The sequence below is a fragment of the Thamnophis sirtalis genome, unplaced genomic scaffold, assembly GCF_051295495.1.
Source record: "Thamnophis sirtalis isolate CommonGarterSnake01/CBP01778 unplaced genomic scaffold, rThaSir2_p1.2 scaffold_14, whole genome shotgun sequence".
Taxonomy (NCBI): domain Eukaryota; kingdom Metazoa; phylum Chordata; class Lepidosauria; order Squamata; family Natricidae; genus Thamnophis; species Thamnophis sirtalis.
Window position 1 is genome coordinate 41,409,923 of NW_028261394.1, and position 14,086 is coordinate 41,424,008.

Below are 14,086 nucleotides of genomic sequence, written 5' to 3' on the forward strand. Positions count from 1 at the left end.
GTAACAAAAAGGCAACAGTAAAAAATATTGGGTTTCTGTCTGGATGGTCTCTTGTGACGAGACACAATATATATATATACCCCTTCACTTGCCTATAATGGATCTTCTTTGTAAAGAAAGGAACAGTATATGTAAACATTACCGCAAGCTGCCCAAAATCCCTAGCGGATTTGATAGTATGCAAATAGAATCATTAAAATAAAATCTCTGATTTTGGCTTGCTCTGCAGCAAGAGTTACAGTTCAGAGCCTCGCTGGACACTTACTCAGGAGTGGTGGTATTTAATTAAAGGTCAAGCATACATGCATGAAAATATTTACGGGACTTATTTAGAAGGGAACAGATTAGGGTAGGATGTTGCCGGTTTTTATTTTCAAACTAGCTGGATACTCGTGCTCCGCTACAAAATTATGTGAACAGGTTTGATAAATCGACACTTAACAGCTTGAAAATTAATGAGCAGTTACGATCGGCCTATCTTATCCCCTTCTCTCCCTCAGGCTTGCCCCAAAGAAGCTTCTCCTCTCCCCCTTCTCTCCCTCAGTCTAACTCCTTAGCATCAGAGCGTTTTTCAGGTGGGGAGGGGGAGTAGAATGTCTTAACTCCCAGCAAACAGGCTGGCCACACCCATGCCCAAGTGGCAGTTGGAGCAGAGTTCTTTTTAGATGGGGAGGGGGAGTAGAACATCTAACTTCTTAGCATCAGAGCATGTTAATAATAATAATATAAGAAATATTAATGACCTGATGGTCATTTTGAAAAATCCTTTCTTAGCGAGCACCTAGAAGCTAAGAGGAACATATGTGCCAAATTTCAAGTTTGTAGGCTTTACAGTTCTAGAGATTTTGTGATGATTCATGAGTGGTATTTTGCTTTTATATATATATAGATAAACAAACACCATGTTTCTTAGGACAAATAACACTTTGAACATCTTGGTTAATCAACTCTTAATCTTAGCCAAAAGGCCAAGAAAAATCTAGTTAATAAAATCCGCTCCCTCATTTTAAAGATATTATAAAACAGATGATGAGAACAATTGTGGCTGGGAAGATCAAAGTATGTAGATAATTCCCTGACATTTTAAAAACCAAAACCTCAGCTCAGTTTGTCTCTGCTTTGGTTACTGACCAAGATTTAGATGGGAAATTAATGCAGGGTTCACTTTATATTCTGATCAGGAGAAACAAAATGGGGGAGCAATTATGTTCCTTTTTTAAAATGGAAACCAGATTCTGAATCTGGAGTTTTAAGTTTTATTATTATTACTTATTTGAAAGTTTATCGTACTAAATATGCAATAAGCTATTTTAACATAAAATAAAGAGAGATAAAAATGTTGATGATCTGATACAAAACGTTAGAATTAAGACATCAAGCACCTGGTGTCAAAAATTTAATGATAATGACATTTTGGAATTGTTAACAATGCATATTAATTCCTAATTTGGCCCTTAATTAAGCAAAAGTATTGTTTTTTCCACAAAACAATTGCTCAAGATTGGATTCCCAGAAAGTTAAGAAAGTTTAATCATTGGTGTTCATGTTTTAAAACACGGGCATGTTTTATCAATTTTTAATAAGCAGTGTAATTTAAATATGTTGTGTATATTTCAGGTATTAGTTGATAAAGTGCCTATAAAACATCTTAGCAATATAACATTTAGAAAGTTAAGAGTTTTCTTAAGGAGCAGAATAAAATGGTATTATCACCCTAATAATTTCTAAATAGACATCCTTGCACACACAGAAAATACATTTAAATCAAATATTTGGGAGAAGGGAAAAATAACCTCACCAAAATCAGCAAATACTGATTGTCCTATAACAACCGCATCCTTCGGTTTTTGCTTTATGTGTTGAGGCTTGGCAAAATCTCCATCCTGTCAATAAAAATATATACATGTGTATATATATAAAATGGTAACCAATCCATTAATATTTCTCATAAAAAGGTAGAAAACAATGAACGTAATAACCCACGGAGAACAGAAAAAACATGATGTTTTATGGAGGCAACATAGCTTGGTTTTTGTTTTGTTTTTCGCATACTTTCAATCATTTCATAAACTAACTTAAACGTTTAGAAATTGAGAAAGAGTTCCATATGTGAATTAAAGATTATGGACAGAAATATTAATAGACAAGGCGGACCCTAATGAAATTAGCTTTTACTGTTAACTACAGTATTGAATCACATGGATTATTAAGGGAAGGAATCAATTTTAGTAATAATTGTGTCAACCAATAATTGCCGACACTCCTTGCACTCAAGGAAGAAGGAAAAGAAAGAGAGTGAAAATAGCTTTCCAAAAAATTATATTAGTATTTTATGAGGACTGCTTACTCTCTTACATTTACTCACCTAAATGGACAAAATTCAACGTGGGAACAAAGAATAAATTCAATAAGGAAAGAAGAAAAAGGGAAGATAAGTTTATTCTACCATGGGCACTCCCAGAACCTTAAAAAAAGTCTTCAGATTAGCTATTAGTCTTCTGTGATCTAGAGCAGAACAGCACTTTAATTCAGAACTGGACTTCAATTCCCAGAATTGGACTTCAATTCCCAGAATTCACCATGCTGGCTGGGGAATTCTGGGAGTTGAAGTCCACAGGTCTTAAAGTTGCCATGTTTGGACACCCCTGCTCTAGATTTTCACTGAGATTTTAGTAGGCAGAAAGGAATCTTCCCCCCCCCCCATTTAACCATTTTTCCTCTCCATTTTTCCAACAGCAAAAATTGTCCCACTGGAACCAATATGAAGTATGGATCCTACCTCAAGGAGGAAATACCAAAATAAGAACCCCCCCCCCCAAAAAAAACCCTCCACCATGTCTGTTGACAAATCAAATGCCAATAATCCTACATGGGACATCACTGTGGGAGTTTTCTTCAACACACACATATAAGGTCTATTGAATGGCTTAATTGTCATCCATGCTATATTGTTGCTCTTCAAGTGGCATTCAGACGTTCAAAACCAGCACTGACAATGGTTGGCAAGGTGCAGATTCGTTATTCCTCAATTCAGTATAACCAGCCCTGCCTTCGTGAATACATCAGAATTGTTCTGAGCTAGGCTTCCCCAAAAAGCACGAGGCAGAGTCCTGATCTCGGCAAAACCCCTTTTATTAAACAAATGTGAATTTCTCTCATTCACATTCAGCAAGGCCTGGTAAACAGTCTTTCAAAGGCATATTTATGACCACAGACCTTATCTATTCTTGGAAATCTGCCATGTAAATATTGTCCAAATGAGGTGCTGTGCAAGGAAAGTCTGGACACAGAGTCTCTGAGACTCACGGACAGATCTTCACACTCCTGAAATGAATCTAATGACTGACCGAATGAATTGTTTCCTGCAAAAGCCCCCTCCCCTTTTGCTCCTCTTTTACTTCCTATTGGGGGGGGCAATTACCTTCCACCTGTGACTTTACTCTCAAGTTGACCCTGATTTTTGAGTTGTTCTTTTCTTCTGGCAGCTCTGCACATGTGCACACTGGGAACAGGCTCCAGCTGTTCCTCTGCCTCACTGCTATCTAGCTAGCATAGCACCTGATCACTGCCAGGCAGCCTCAGCCACGTTGTTGCCTCCAACGCAGAGCCCTCGTCCGAGCCTTCCCCAGCCTCCAGGACTGGCCCATGCTCCTCCCTGACCACCTCCCTTGCCAACTATGCTGCTAGCTCCTCTGGCTGCTGGAGAGCCACAAGAAGAATATAATTGTTCCCGAGTTCACACAACTGAGTCTTTTTACCTGGTTCACCCAGATCTCAAACTGAGGTTCTCCAGATTTGGACAACGTTGTCAGGAACAAATCTGCAAGATACAAGGGACATACAGGAAATCAACAATATATTCAGAACTCACCTTTTAAGCGAGTATTCAATTCAACCAAATACATGTAGACTAATCCTAAAAGCTCTATTGATGACTCTTCCTCCCTCTATAATTCTATTCTATTTCTATTCTATTTATTAAATTTATAGGCTGCCCAATCCTGAATCATCTCCAGAGCATTTGGGGGTCAGCTGAGGACCCTTGCCATTTCTCTCTCAAATAGAGAAGGCATCTGAACATAGATCACATGGATGGAGATTGCTTGCTTGCCATTTATGTGCTTATAACTTGACTTTTTGACTGTTGACCGATTGTTTTTAAATATATTGAGTTTGCTGGAAACCATAGAAGAGGGATTGAGAGGCTGCTGGTCCATTTCTTCTTTGGGCCAAGAGAGGTTACCGTTGGGGGCAGTCTATACATTACCACTGGCCTTCTTCACGAGGCTTTGGCACAGAGCCAAGGTGGCACAGTGGGTAGAGTGCAGTACTGCAGGCCACTTCAGCTGACTGCTATCTGCAGTTCGGCGGTTCAAATCTCACCGGCTCAAGGTTGACTCGGCCTTCCATCCTTCCAAGGTGGGTAAAATGAGGACCCGGATTGTTGTTGGGGGCGATATGCTGACTCTGTAAACCGCTTAGAGAGGGCTGAAAGCCCTATGAAGCGGTATATAAGTCTAACTGCTATTGCTATTGCTATTACTTCAAAAGGATCATTGCAGGCCACAAATCTGCTTCTTAACTTCCCTCATGGGGAAAAAAAAGACCCATAATGGTTTATTCCCCCCTCCCCCCGTTTCTATTTATTTTTAAAATGGAGGCTGGTTGAAAGTTAAGTTTTATCGTGGCATGTGATTTAAAAAAACAACCACTATGAATATAAAATCCTTAAGGCTGTATTTGTTTTTCTTAGAACCCGTCAAGGATACAATAGTTGTGGCGTTTAGTGGTGGGTGGAATTTAGAAAAGGGAAAGGGAAAAAGAAAGAAGAAAACAGAGAGCCAAACCACAAAGAACTAAGAAAAAAACATAATTTAAATGTCAAAGAGATTTACCAAGTTAGCAGTATAAATGGTACTTGAAAGAAACTATATCTTCCCTCTCTTGTTAATCCCCTTCTTCTCTTTGATGCATTTTTCAGAACTGGCATCCTAAAATAATTCTAGGACACATCAGGTAAGTATTTTAAAATGAGGACAAAACCAAAAAAAGAGAGTAGAATAGAATAGAATAGAACAGCACAGCACAGAATAGAATTCTTTATTGACCAAGTGTGATTGGATACACAAGGAATTTGTCTTTTTCAAAGGCATGAAATGAAACCTGTTCTCGCGTTCACATCTAGTCAAAAATGGAAAAGCTAAGATGATTTGGGATACAGATTGTTTTTTGTTGGATAGACAGGACGACGGTCACATGCTAACTCGAGTTATGACCCCAACAACCAAAATTCAGGGCTCAATTGTGGCCAGAAGTAGAGAACTACCTGTATGGATGTCTTTCATCAGACAGATATTATATTAGCTTCGACTGACATGCTATACAGGATCAATGAAAACTTTTCTTTTGGGATTTACACCATTAAGTCATTTTTCTGAGGCCCGACAACCATCGTTTGAGACCGAAGATCTCCCAGTTAGCCACGAGGTATGAATTACTCTATTACACCTGAGTGCGTTCTTGAAGTTAATACTTACGTTCGGTGGTGTCTAAGCTAAACATTACTGTAAGCAAAACCAATTAATTCCTGATTTGCATCCTCATAAGCAAGCAAAACCTTACTGCGAAAGAACGATGCAAACGTAATTGTGTAGCACAACATTAGCACCCACACACTTGTTCAAACTGCATTTTCCAAAGTTCTTGAAATATAATTGCATGCTGGTAAAGCTTTGTGTTACTTAATGCTATCCTTCTGATTCATTACTTAAACGCATTGGAGTTTTTTTTAAAAGGTGTTTTTCAAAACAATATTTTCAAGGCAGGAATGTAAATCATGAACAGTCTCCCCCCCCTCCCGCCACCCCCCCTTCCTTGTTTCTGCTAGATGTTTTTCTTCCATCATTTTCAAGTGTGTGGATGGAGTCGCATCAGATTGGAAAGGGATGCACTGGGATGAAGCAAATAGATAAAAAAAATATATGAGGATTTCCATCTTCTTTGGACCATGGCGGTGCTGCCAGTCAACCAAGAGTCACTGTATCACTGAATGCCTTTTTTTAGTGGGCATCTTTGAGTCGGTCTCGATTTTGGGCAACTAAAAATCCATGTAATTTCCTTAGCAATATTGTCAGAAGCGGTTTCACGTTGCCATCTTCCTAAGGTGGAGAAAAAGGGGCTGTTCTGGAGGGTTCCACCACAAAACCGCGTTCGACTAAAGCGCGCTCGACAAAACCGCGTAGCTGACGTCATCAGAGGGCGACAACAGCGCGGAGACAGAAGCACGCTGTAAACGCTAAACCTAAAATTAACCCCTAAACCTAAACCTAACCCCCCTAAACCTAATCCTAAACCTAACCCTTAACCTAACACTAAACCTAACCCTAAACCTAACCCTTAACCTAACCCTAAACCTAACCCTAACCCTTAACCTAACCCTAACCCTAACCCTTAACCTAACCCTAACCCTAACCCTAACCCTTAACCTAACCCTAACCCTAACCCTAACCCTAACCCTAAACCTAACCCTTACCTTAACTTGAATCGGCTTGTTTTCAAAGCGCTATTTAAAGCGCCCTTCTTTCTCCGCGCTCGCTGTTGTCGCTCTGTTGATGACGTCAGCGACACGCTTTAATCGGGCGCGCTTTAGTCGAGCACGGTTTTGTCGTGCCACTGTTCTGGAGATATCCAGTTGGGAAAACCAGAAGGAAAAAACTCAACTCTCCCATTTTAAACCGTAGATCCAACTGGCTCTCTCTCAAATGCCCAAGGAAACAAAACTACATTTATGTGTCATGAAAATCCCTCTCTTGTTTTAGCAATAGCACTTCGACTTATATACCGCTTCACAGTGCTTTACAACCCTCTTTAAGCGGTTTACAGAGTCAGCCTTTCCTCCCCAACAATCTGGGTCCTCATTTTAGCGACCTTGGAAGGATGGAAGGCTGAGTCAACCTGGAGCCTGGTGGGATTTGAACCGCCAAATTGCAGTCAGCCGGCAGTCAGCAGAAGTAGCCTGCAGTACTGTGCCACCGTGGCTCATTTTGGGAGCATTATGGCAACGGCATCACATCCAAATAAGGAAGAACTTGGCTACTCCAAAAAATCTGGAAATGTACGGAACTGGCTTCAATTCTAGTTGATTTTCATCGTCTATGGATATTCTCCATCATCCAGGCCATGTTTGTCCCAAAGGTGCTTTTCTTTTCTTTTCTTTTCTTTTTACTGTAAATGTGTTTTTTATTTTCCATTTCCATTTTCGTACAGTCACATATATACTGTGCATAACCGGGGTCATATAACATTAAACAATAAACACAGCCATTCCTCTTGTCAACAAAACCCCCCAAAATAAAGACCCATTGTACCTCTTTGACCCTCCATACACCCTTTCTTTCGCCCCCCTCCAACTTTCCATCTTCCCTCCATCCTTCCCCTCTATCCTACTTCCCCTCCCCCTCTACGACTCCCCTCTCCCGGTACACTCCCTCCCTTCTTTCTCACCCTCCCTCCAGTCCTCTCTCCCACCCTCTCCCTCTTTCTTCTATCCCTCTACTCCTCCCTTCGGTGTATTTCTACTATCTATTAATATATTCAGCGTATCCTATTTTTACAGTGGAATTATAGAGCAACAGTATACAAGTGCAGTCATGTTACTTTAAAATCTAAACCAAAGGTGCTTTTCAAAAGGCAAATGGACTGGGTTTTTTCCCCCCCCTTGAAAACATTTCACTTCTCAGCCAAGAAGCTTTTTCAGTTCAGTTGCCTTTTGAAAAGCACTGTTGATTTCAACTTTAAGTGAACTCTAAAAATAAATGGGACCTTGAATTAATAAGTCCTGGATAAAGGCATGCGAAAGTTGAAAATAATCACTTTTCTCATTAGAAGTAGCTAAGAGCACTATTGTTAAAGTCTCAGGTGGCATTTGGCCAGCTTCAAAAATTCATGCCAACTGTGGCTGGTGTATTTTCCAAAATAATTGGAAGGCTATTATAGTTTGAAGACAAAGGCATATAGGACAGTTTGCAAAGTTAAATTTCATGAAATCACGGTCGTTTAAAAAAGGAACCATGAGTTGAATGCTATTGCAAAACAAACCAACCCTCACTAGTGCACAAACTAGTGAAATATATTAAAAACTACCAATGAAACCAAAGTCGATTGCTAGTAAAAACTTAAAAGAAATCCAGGCAAACAAGGATATCAAAAGTATTCCTAATGGCACCATCGAAATCATGGGAGAAAATTCCATAATTTGGTTGAAAGTGGGCTACCCAAGAAAAGGAATTCTTAAATAACTGACTTTACAGTGGTAGAGAGTAACTTGATTCTGCACCTAATAACGGCAGCAAGACTGTTGGTGGCGCAATACTGGAAGAAGGAAGACTTGCCTACAACTCAAGAATGGACGTTGAAAGTTACAAACTTAGCCGAGATGGCTAAAACATCGGCATATCTTAAATATCATTCAAATGAGACATATAAACGAGGGAGGGAAGGGTATACATTAGGTTAGACAAGAATTTGGTGGTAAACTAGAACTATTTTGACACACAAAAAATTGTACTTCGATGTCTTACTGATTGAGGAATGATGAAATGTTTGTGTTAAAAGAAATAAAACTTTTGAACTAAAAGACTTATTTAAAAAGTCATAGGGTAGCCTTTAAAGAGGCTACCATAACCTGACCTTTAAGTCCTTCTAATCAACCACTTGTTCTGTACAATTATGAATCTGCAATCTCATACTTCGTTTTGTTAGACAAACCCATTAAAAAAATGGAAAGTAGGACCTGGCTTGTAAATGGCTACACCAGGGGCGTCAATTTCATTGACGGTCACATCAGGGTTGTGTTTGACCTGGGGGGGGGGGCGGGAAGGGTGTGACCAGTTTGGACGTGGCCCGCTCTACGTTCACTCGTCTCCGGAGCACCTATGGTGGCCTGAGCGATCTGCCAGGGTAAATGCGCGCAGCCCTTCCAAGCTCCATTTTTACTGGCAGACGGTTGCAGGAGGCTGTCGCAGCCAAAAATCGAGCTCGCGGGGCGGGGCTCAATTTTTGCTGGCAGAGGCACCGTGGGCTGGTCCTTCGCTGTTTCCAGGGCAGCCTCGTGGGCGAGATCAAAGCACCCTGTGGGCAGGATCTGGCCCACGGGCCTTGAGTTTGACACCTCTGGGCTAGGCAGTACTTTTATTGCTAGTTACGACACCTAGGCCTGACTGCATCTTAATATCATCTGTGCTTACATTTCCCTAACAAATCTTGTCTCTTTAGTGGACTAAAGACATTATCATTCATGGTGCAAAAGGAAGAAGAAAGGAATGCACAGAGGCAGCAATTTGCAGTACAAAGGACAACCCAATTGCTGTGTTTTTCTCTACATGATTATCCCTCACATGCCTTTTCACAGAACCAGCTACAGATATTCTCCTGCATAAAGAACCAAAGTACCTGGGACTTTTTTTTCTTCTCACAATGCCTACATGGATTGTGGCTTACGACCTGAAACACAGAAATGTTGCATCTGGGTCAATTGCTGTGGGGCGAAATCTTTCGCAGAAGGCCACTCGGTTTTCCTCTCCAACACGCTCCTTTCATTTATTTCAACAGACGCTATGGATTGTGACAGATGGGTTCTTATTTTCCATCATTGCAAGCCATTTAACCCAAGTCACTGAACTCTGAGATGCATACATTGCATTTCCAGATGCATTTTCTATGCTAAGCTTGGCAATTAACTGGCAGTTTGCAAGTTTTCTTTCTTTCGTTCTTTTCTTTTTTCTTTTTAAAAAGGAGCTGACTTACATTTTTTTACAAAATTCCCCTCTCTTTCACTTGGGAATTTGGATTTTTGACAGAACCTGGATACTCAATACAGCCCTGGGGCACATTCCTTGGTCCACAAAGTTTCCTGCCTCGTTTTTTTAACAGATTGTTTTAATTTAAATAAATGGATGGATATATAGATGGATGATAGAGAGATAGATGGATGGATGGATGATGGATAGATGGAAGAGAGAGATGGATAGATGGATGAAAGATAAATAGAGATAGATAGATAGATAGATAGATAGATAGATAGATGGATGGATGGATGGATGGATGGATGGATGGATGGATGGATGGATGGATGGATGGAAGATAGAGATAGATAGATAGACAGACAGACAGGTGAAAGAGATGGATGGATAGATGGAAGAGAGATATGGATATATAGATAGATAGATGGAAGAGAGATTGATGGATAGAAGATAGATAGATAGATAGACAAACAGACAGACAGACAGACAGACAGGTGAAAGATAGATGGATGGATGGATGGATGGAAGAGAGAGATGGATATATAGATAGATGGAAGAGAGATGGATGGATAGATGAAAGATAGATAGGTGAAAGAGAGATAGATGGATGGATGGATAGATAGATAGATACTTCATACTTCAAGCCAAAGGCACTGGCTTTAAACATCAACTGTATCTGGGTTCCACATAGATCAGTGTTTTTCAACCACTGTGCCGCGGCACACTAGTGTGCCGTGACATAGTGTAAGGTGTGCCGTGGGAAAATTACTTTATATATAGTCAATATAGGCACAGAGTTAAATTTTTTTAATATTTTCTAATGGTGGTGTGTCTCGTGATTTTTTTCATGAAAAAAGTGTGCCTTTGCACAAAAAAGGTTGAAAAACACTGACATAGATCCACAGAGAGATTCTTAAGAAATAAAATTTTAGGTGGTTGCAGCTCAAGAATGGGGTTTATTTTTTGCTCTGCCCTGATTCTTTGTAAGCTCTGTGGCTTGCCACCATATCCATCAAGGGAAGCATTTATAAAGTGTCTATAAGAGGATGTCAAAATTGTAACGGTGGCCATAAAAGTTTAGAAATTTCTAAGTGGTTGTTGAGTTAGTCTACATACATCAGAAGTTGGCGCCGTGAAGGCCCTTCCAGCCTCAAGCCCTTTTCCGCTAGACCGTTTTGACTGCCCAAAATGGGTAGCATGGGAGAAACAGTGGTTTAAACTGAATTAGAACACTTATTGATAATCATGGCTCAATCCAAATGAGAAGCAAATCATCTTCAAGGAAAACCAAAGAAAGGCCAGTTGCCTTTTGGAAAAAAAAGCACCGTTGGGACAACCATGACCTGGATGACTTGAGAATCTCCACAGATGCCCAAATCCAGAAATACTTCTGCTCTGGGTTCAAAGTCAACCAACTCTCTTCCCAAGATCTTCTATTCTCTCCATCTCAACTTCTCTGGAGCTTCATTGTTTTCCTGGTGCCCCCATGTGTCACTTTTTTTTTGCATCCCCTCAAAGCTTAGGAAGCCTCTGAGTATGCCTTGTGTTGTTTTAATCCTACAAGGATTGGCAGCCGGGGGGGGGGGGGTGGATCTGCTAAGAGACTACACAGCAATGTAATTGCCACTTTGCTGTTTGACTAAAGACAGGGTAATCACAAAATCAAGCTACGTCAATGTCAGGGAAAAAAAGGCAGCAAAACCGAAGAGAATGAACTTCTGAGCACAAATGCAGCTTGACAATAAAGGCACCTCCTTTCTCTCACACTTATAAAGGAATTTTTAGTCCAGGGGGTTGAGTAAACAACACAAGGCATGTTGAGATAATACACAAGCAGTGTTCCAAAACTCCGGGAACACAAACCACTTCCTTATCAAACTTAAGGTAAAGGTTCTCCTCGCACATACAGTATGTGCTAGTCATTCCTGACTCTAGGGGGCGGTGCTCATCTCTGTTTCAAAGCCGAAGAGCCAGCGCTATCCAAAGACATCTCCGTGGTCATGTAGCCGATATGCCTAAATGCCGAAGGCGCACGGAATGCTGTTACCTTCCCACCAAAGGTGGTTCCTATTTTTCTACTTGTATTTTTACATGCTTTCTAACTGCTAGGTTGGCAGAAGCTGGGACAAGTGACGGAAGCTCACTCCGTTATGCGGCGCTAGGGATTCGAACCACTGAACTGCCGACCTTTCTGATCAACAAGCACAGCGCCTTAGCCACCGAGCCATCGCATCCCAAATAAACCTTATGTACACCTGATTTGTATCTACTAAGGACTCCATTAAACTGTGAGTACTTCATATTCAGGGAAATGTGGCAGGTCCCAATTATTAAGAAAACATTGGCTTTTTAAAACCTTTTTAAAATCTCAACATCCATATATAGCACCTTGGAGAATGTCTTTAGCAACACATAGCCTATAAATCTGTTTCTGTTAAAAAAAAAAACAACCCACATTTGAATTCCTTGGGCTGGAGACAGCATGTAAAACATATTCTCCAAGGGGGGCAGATTAGATCAATATTACTTGACATTAATCAAAGATGGAGAAGCATTAGAGTCGAAGTCAATTTTTTAAAAAGGAAAACTGTGTCAATAACGATAAGCACGTACATACTAGGGCAGTGTTTCTCAACCTTGGCAACTTGAAGATGTCCGGACTTCAACTCCCAGAATTCCCCAGCCAGCATTCGCTGGCTGGGGAATTCTGGGAGTTGAAGTCCAGACATCTTCAAGTTGCTAAGGTTGGGAAACACTGTACTAGGGAGTGTTATTTGCATGGATTATTGGGAGGGGCTCAATAATCCATGCAATATTTCCCTTCTCTGGAGTAGAATTTTCCTGGAGATCTGATTGGCTCCAGTTCTTTTGGGGGAGGGGAGGAGGAGGAGGAGGAAAGAAATGAGAAGGAAAGAGAAAGAGGAGGAGGAGGAGAATGAAAAGATGAAGCAGGAGAAAGAGAAGTGAAAGAAGGAGGAGGAAGAAAAGAAGGAGGAGGAAGAGATGAAGGAAAAGGAAGAGATGAAAGAGGAGGAGATGAAGGAGAAGGAAAAAGAAAAAGAAGGAAGCAACAGTAGAAGAAGCAAAATCTGACATTTTCAAGGAGCTTTCAGGGTTGGATTGAAATTTTGCCCCCATTCCTCTCCTGCCCCCCATGAAAGGGAAGCATTTGCATTTGAATGTTCCTCAGGGCTTGCAGTATTTCTTCATGGAATTTATGTTTTAATCCTATTACTGTATCAAAGCCCGTAAGCCGCTCGGAGATGGTTCTCAACAGAGCAGCATGCAAACCAGATGGATGGATAAATGACTCTAAAGGGATAAAGCTCCCTGAAGATACCTGTGCTATCAATATTGTTAACCGCATTTTCCTTTTGAAATGTTCATTGAAGGGACTCTCAAATTACTTAAATAGCATTAACTGCATGCACGGTGCCCTAGACAAAGAACACGGGGAGATAAGATGGATTGATTGATGGATGGATGGATGGATAGATAGATGATAGATGGAATAAATAGATAGGTAGATGATAATAGCAATAGCAATAGCAGTTCGACTTATATACCGTTTCCTAGGGCTTTCAGCCCTCTCTAAGTGGTTTACAGAGTCAGCATATTGCCCCCAACAATCCGGGTCCTCATTTTACCCACCTTGGAAGGATGGAAGGCTGAGTCAACCTTGAGTCGGTGAGATTTGAACAGCCGAACTGCAGAACTGCAGTCAGCTGAAGTAGCCTGCAGTGCTGCACTCTAACCACTGCACCACCTCGGCTCAGTAAGTGACAGAGAGATAGATTAGGTGATAGATTAGATAGATAGATAGATAGATAGATAGATAGATAGATAGATAGATAGATAGATAGATATGATAGATAGAGGATAGAGGGATAGATAGATAGATAGATAGATAGATAGATAGATAGATAGATAGATAGACAGACCGACAGACAGACAGACAGACAGATAAATGATAGGTGAGAGACAGATAGACTTGAGAGACAGACAAAGACAGACAGACAGTTAGATGGATGGAGGATATCTCGCTGGCTGGCTGACAGTTGACAGACAGGTGGGCAAATGGACAGATAATGGAAAAGAGGTAACATAGGATAGTGAAATACAAAAAAAAATGATAAAAAGATTAAACAAAGAAAAAATATTCTATGGTTTCAGGAATATATTTTAAGACAGAGAATTTTGGTCCAATATTGTCCAATATTGCCAAATCTAGGACATATACTGTATTGGGAATAGATGTTATCATAGAAAAAGATTCCAGAAAGTTA

The 14,086-nt window shown here is 40.5% G+C and overlaps 1 protein-coding gene across 1 annotated transcript in view; it reads right to left on the reverse strand.

Moving 5' to 3' along the window:
• The window catches only part of ITFG1 (integrin alpha FG-GAP repeat containing 1), a 118,701-nt gene that overhangs the window by 85,528 nt on the left and 19,087 nt on the right, over positions 1–14,086 (reverse strand). Inside the window, exons 7-8 of the mRNA XM_087728942.1 lie at positions 3,759–3,820; positions 1,799–1,883 (exon numbers count right to left, since the gene is read on the reverse strand). Coding sequence (XP_087585068.1) covers positions 1,799–1,883; positions 3,759–3,820 — 147 coding nt within the window. The remainder of the gene's footprint in view (positions 1–1,798; positions 1,884–3,758; positions 3,821–14,086) is intronic.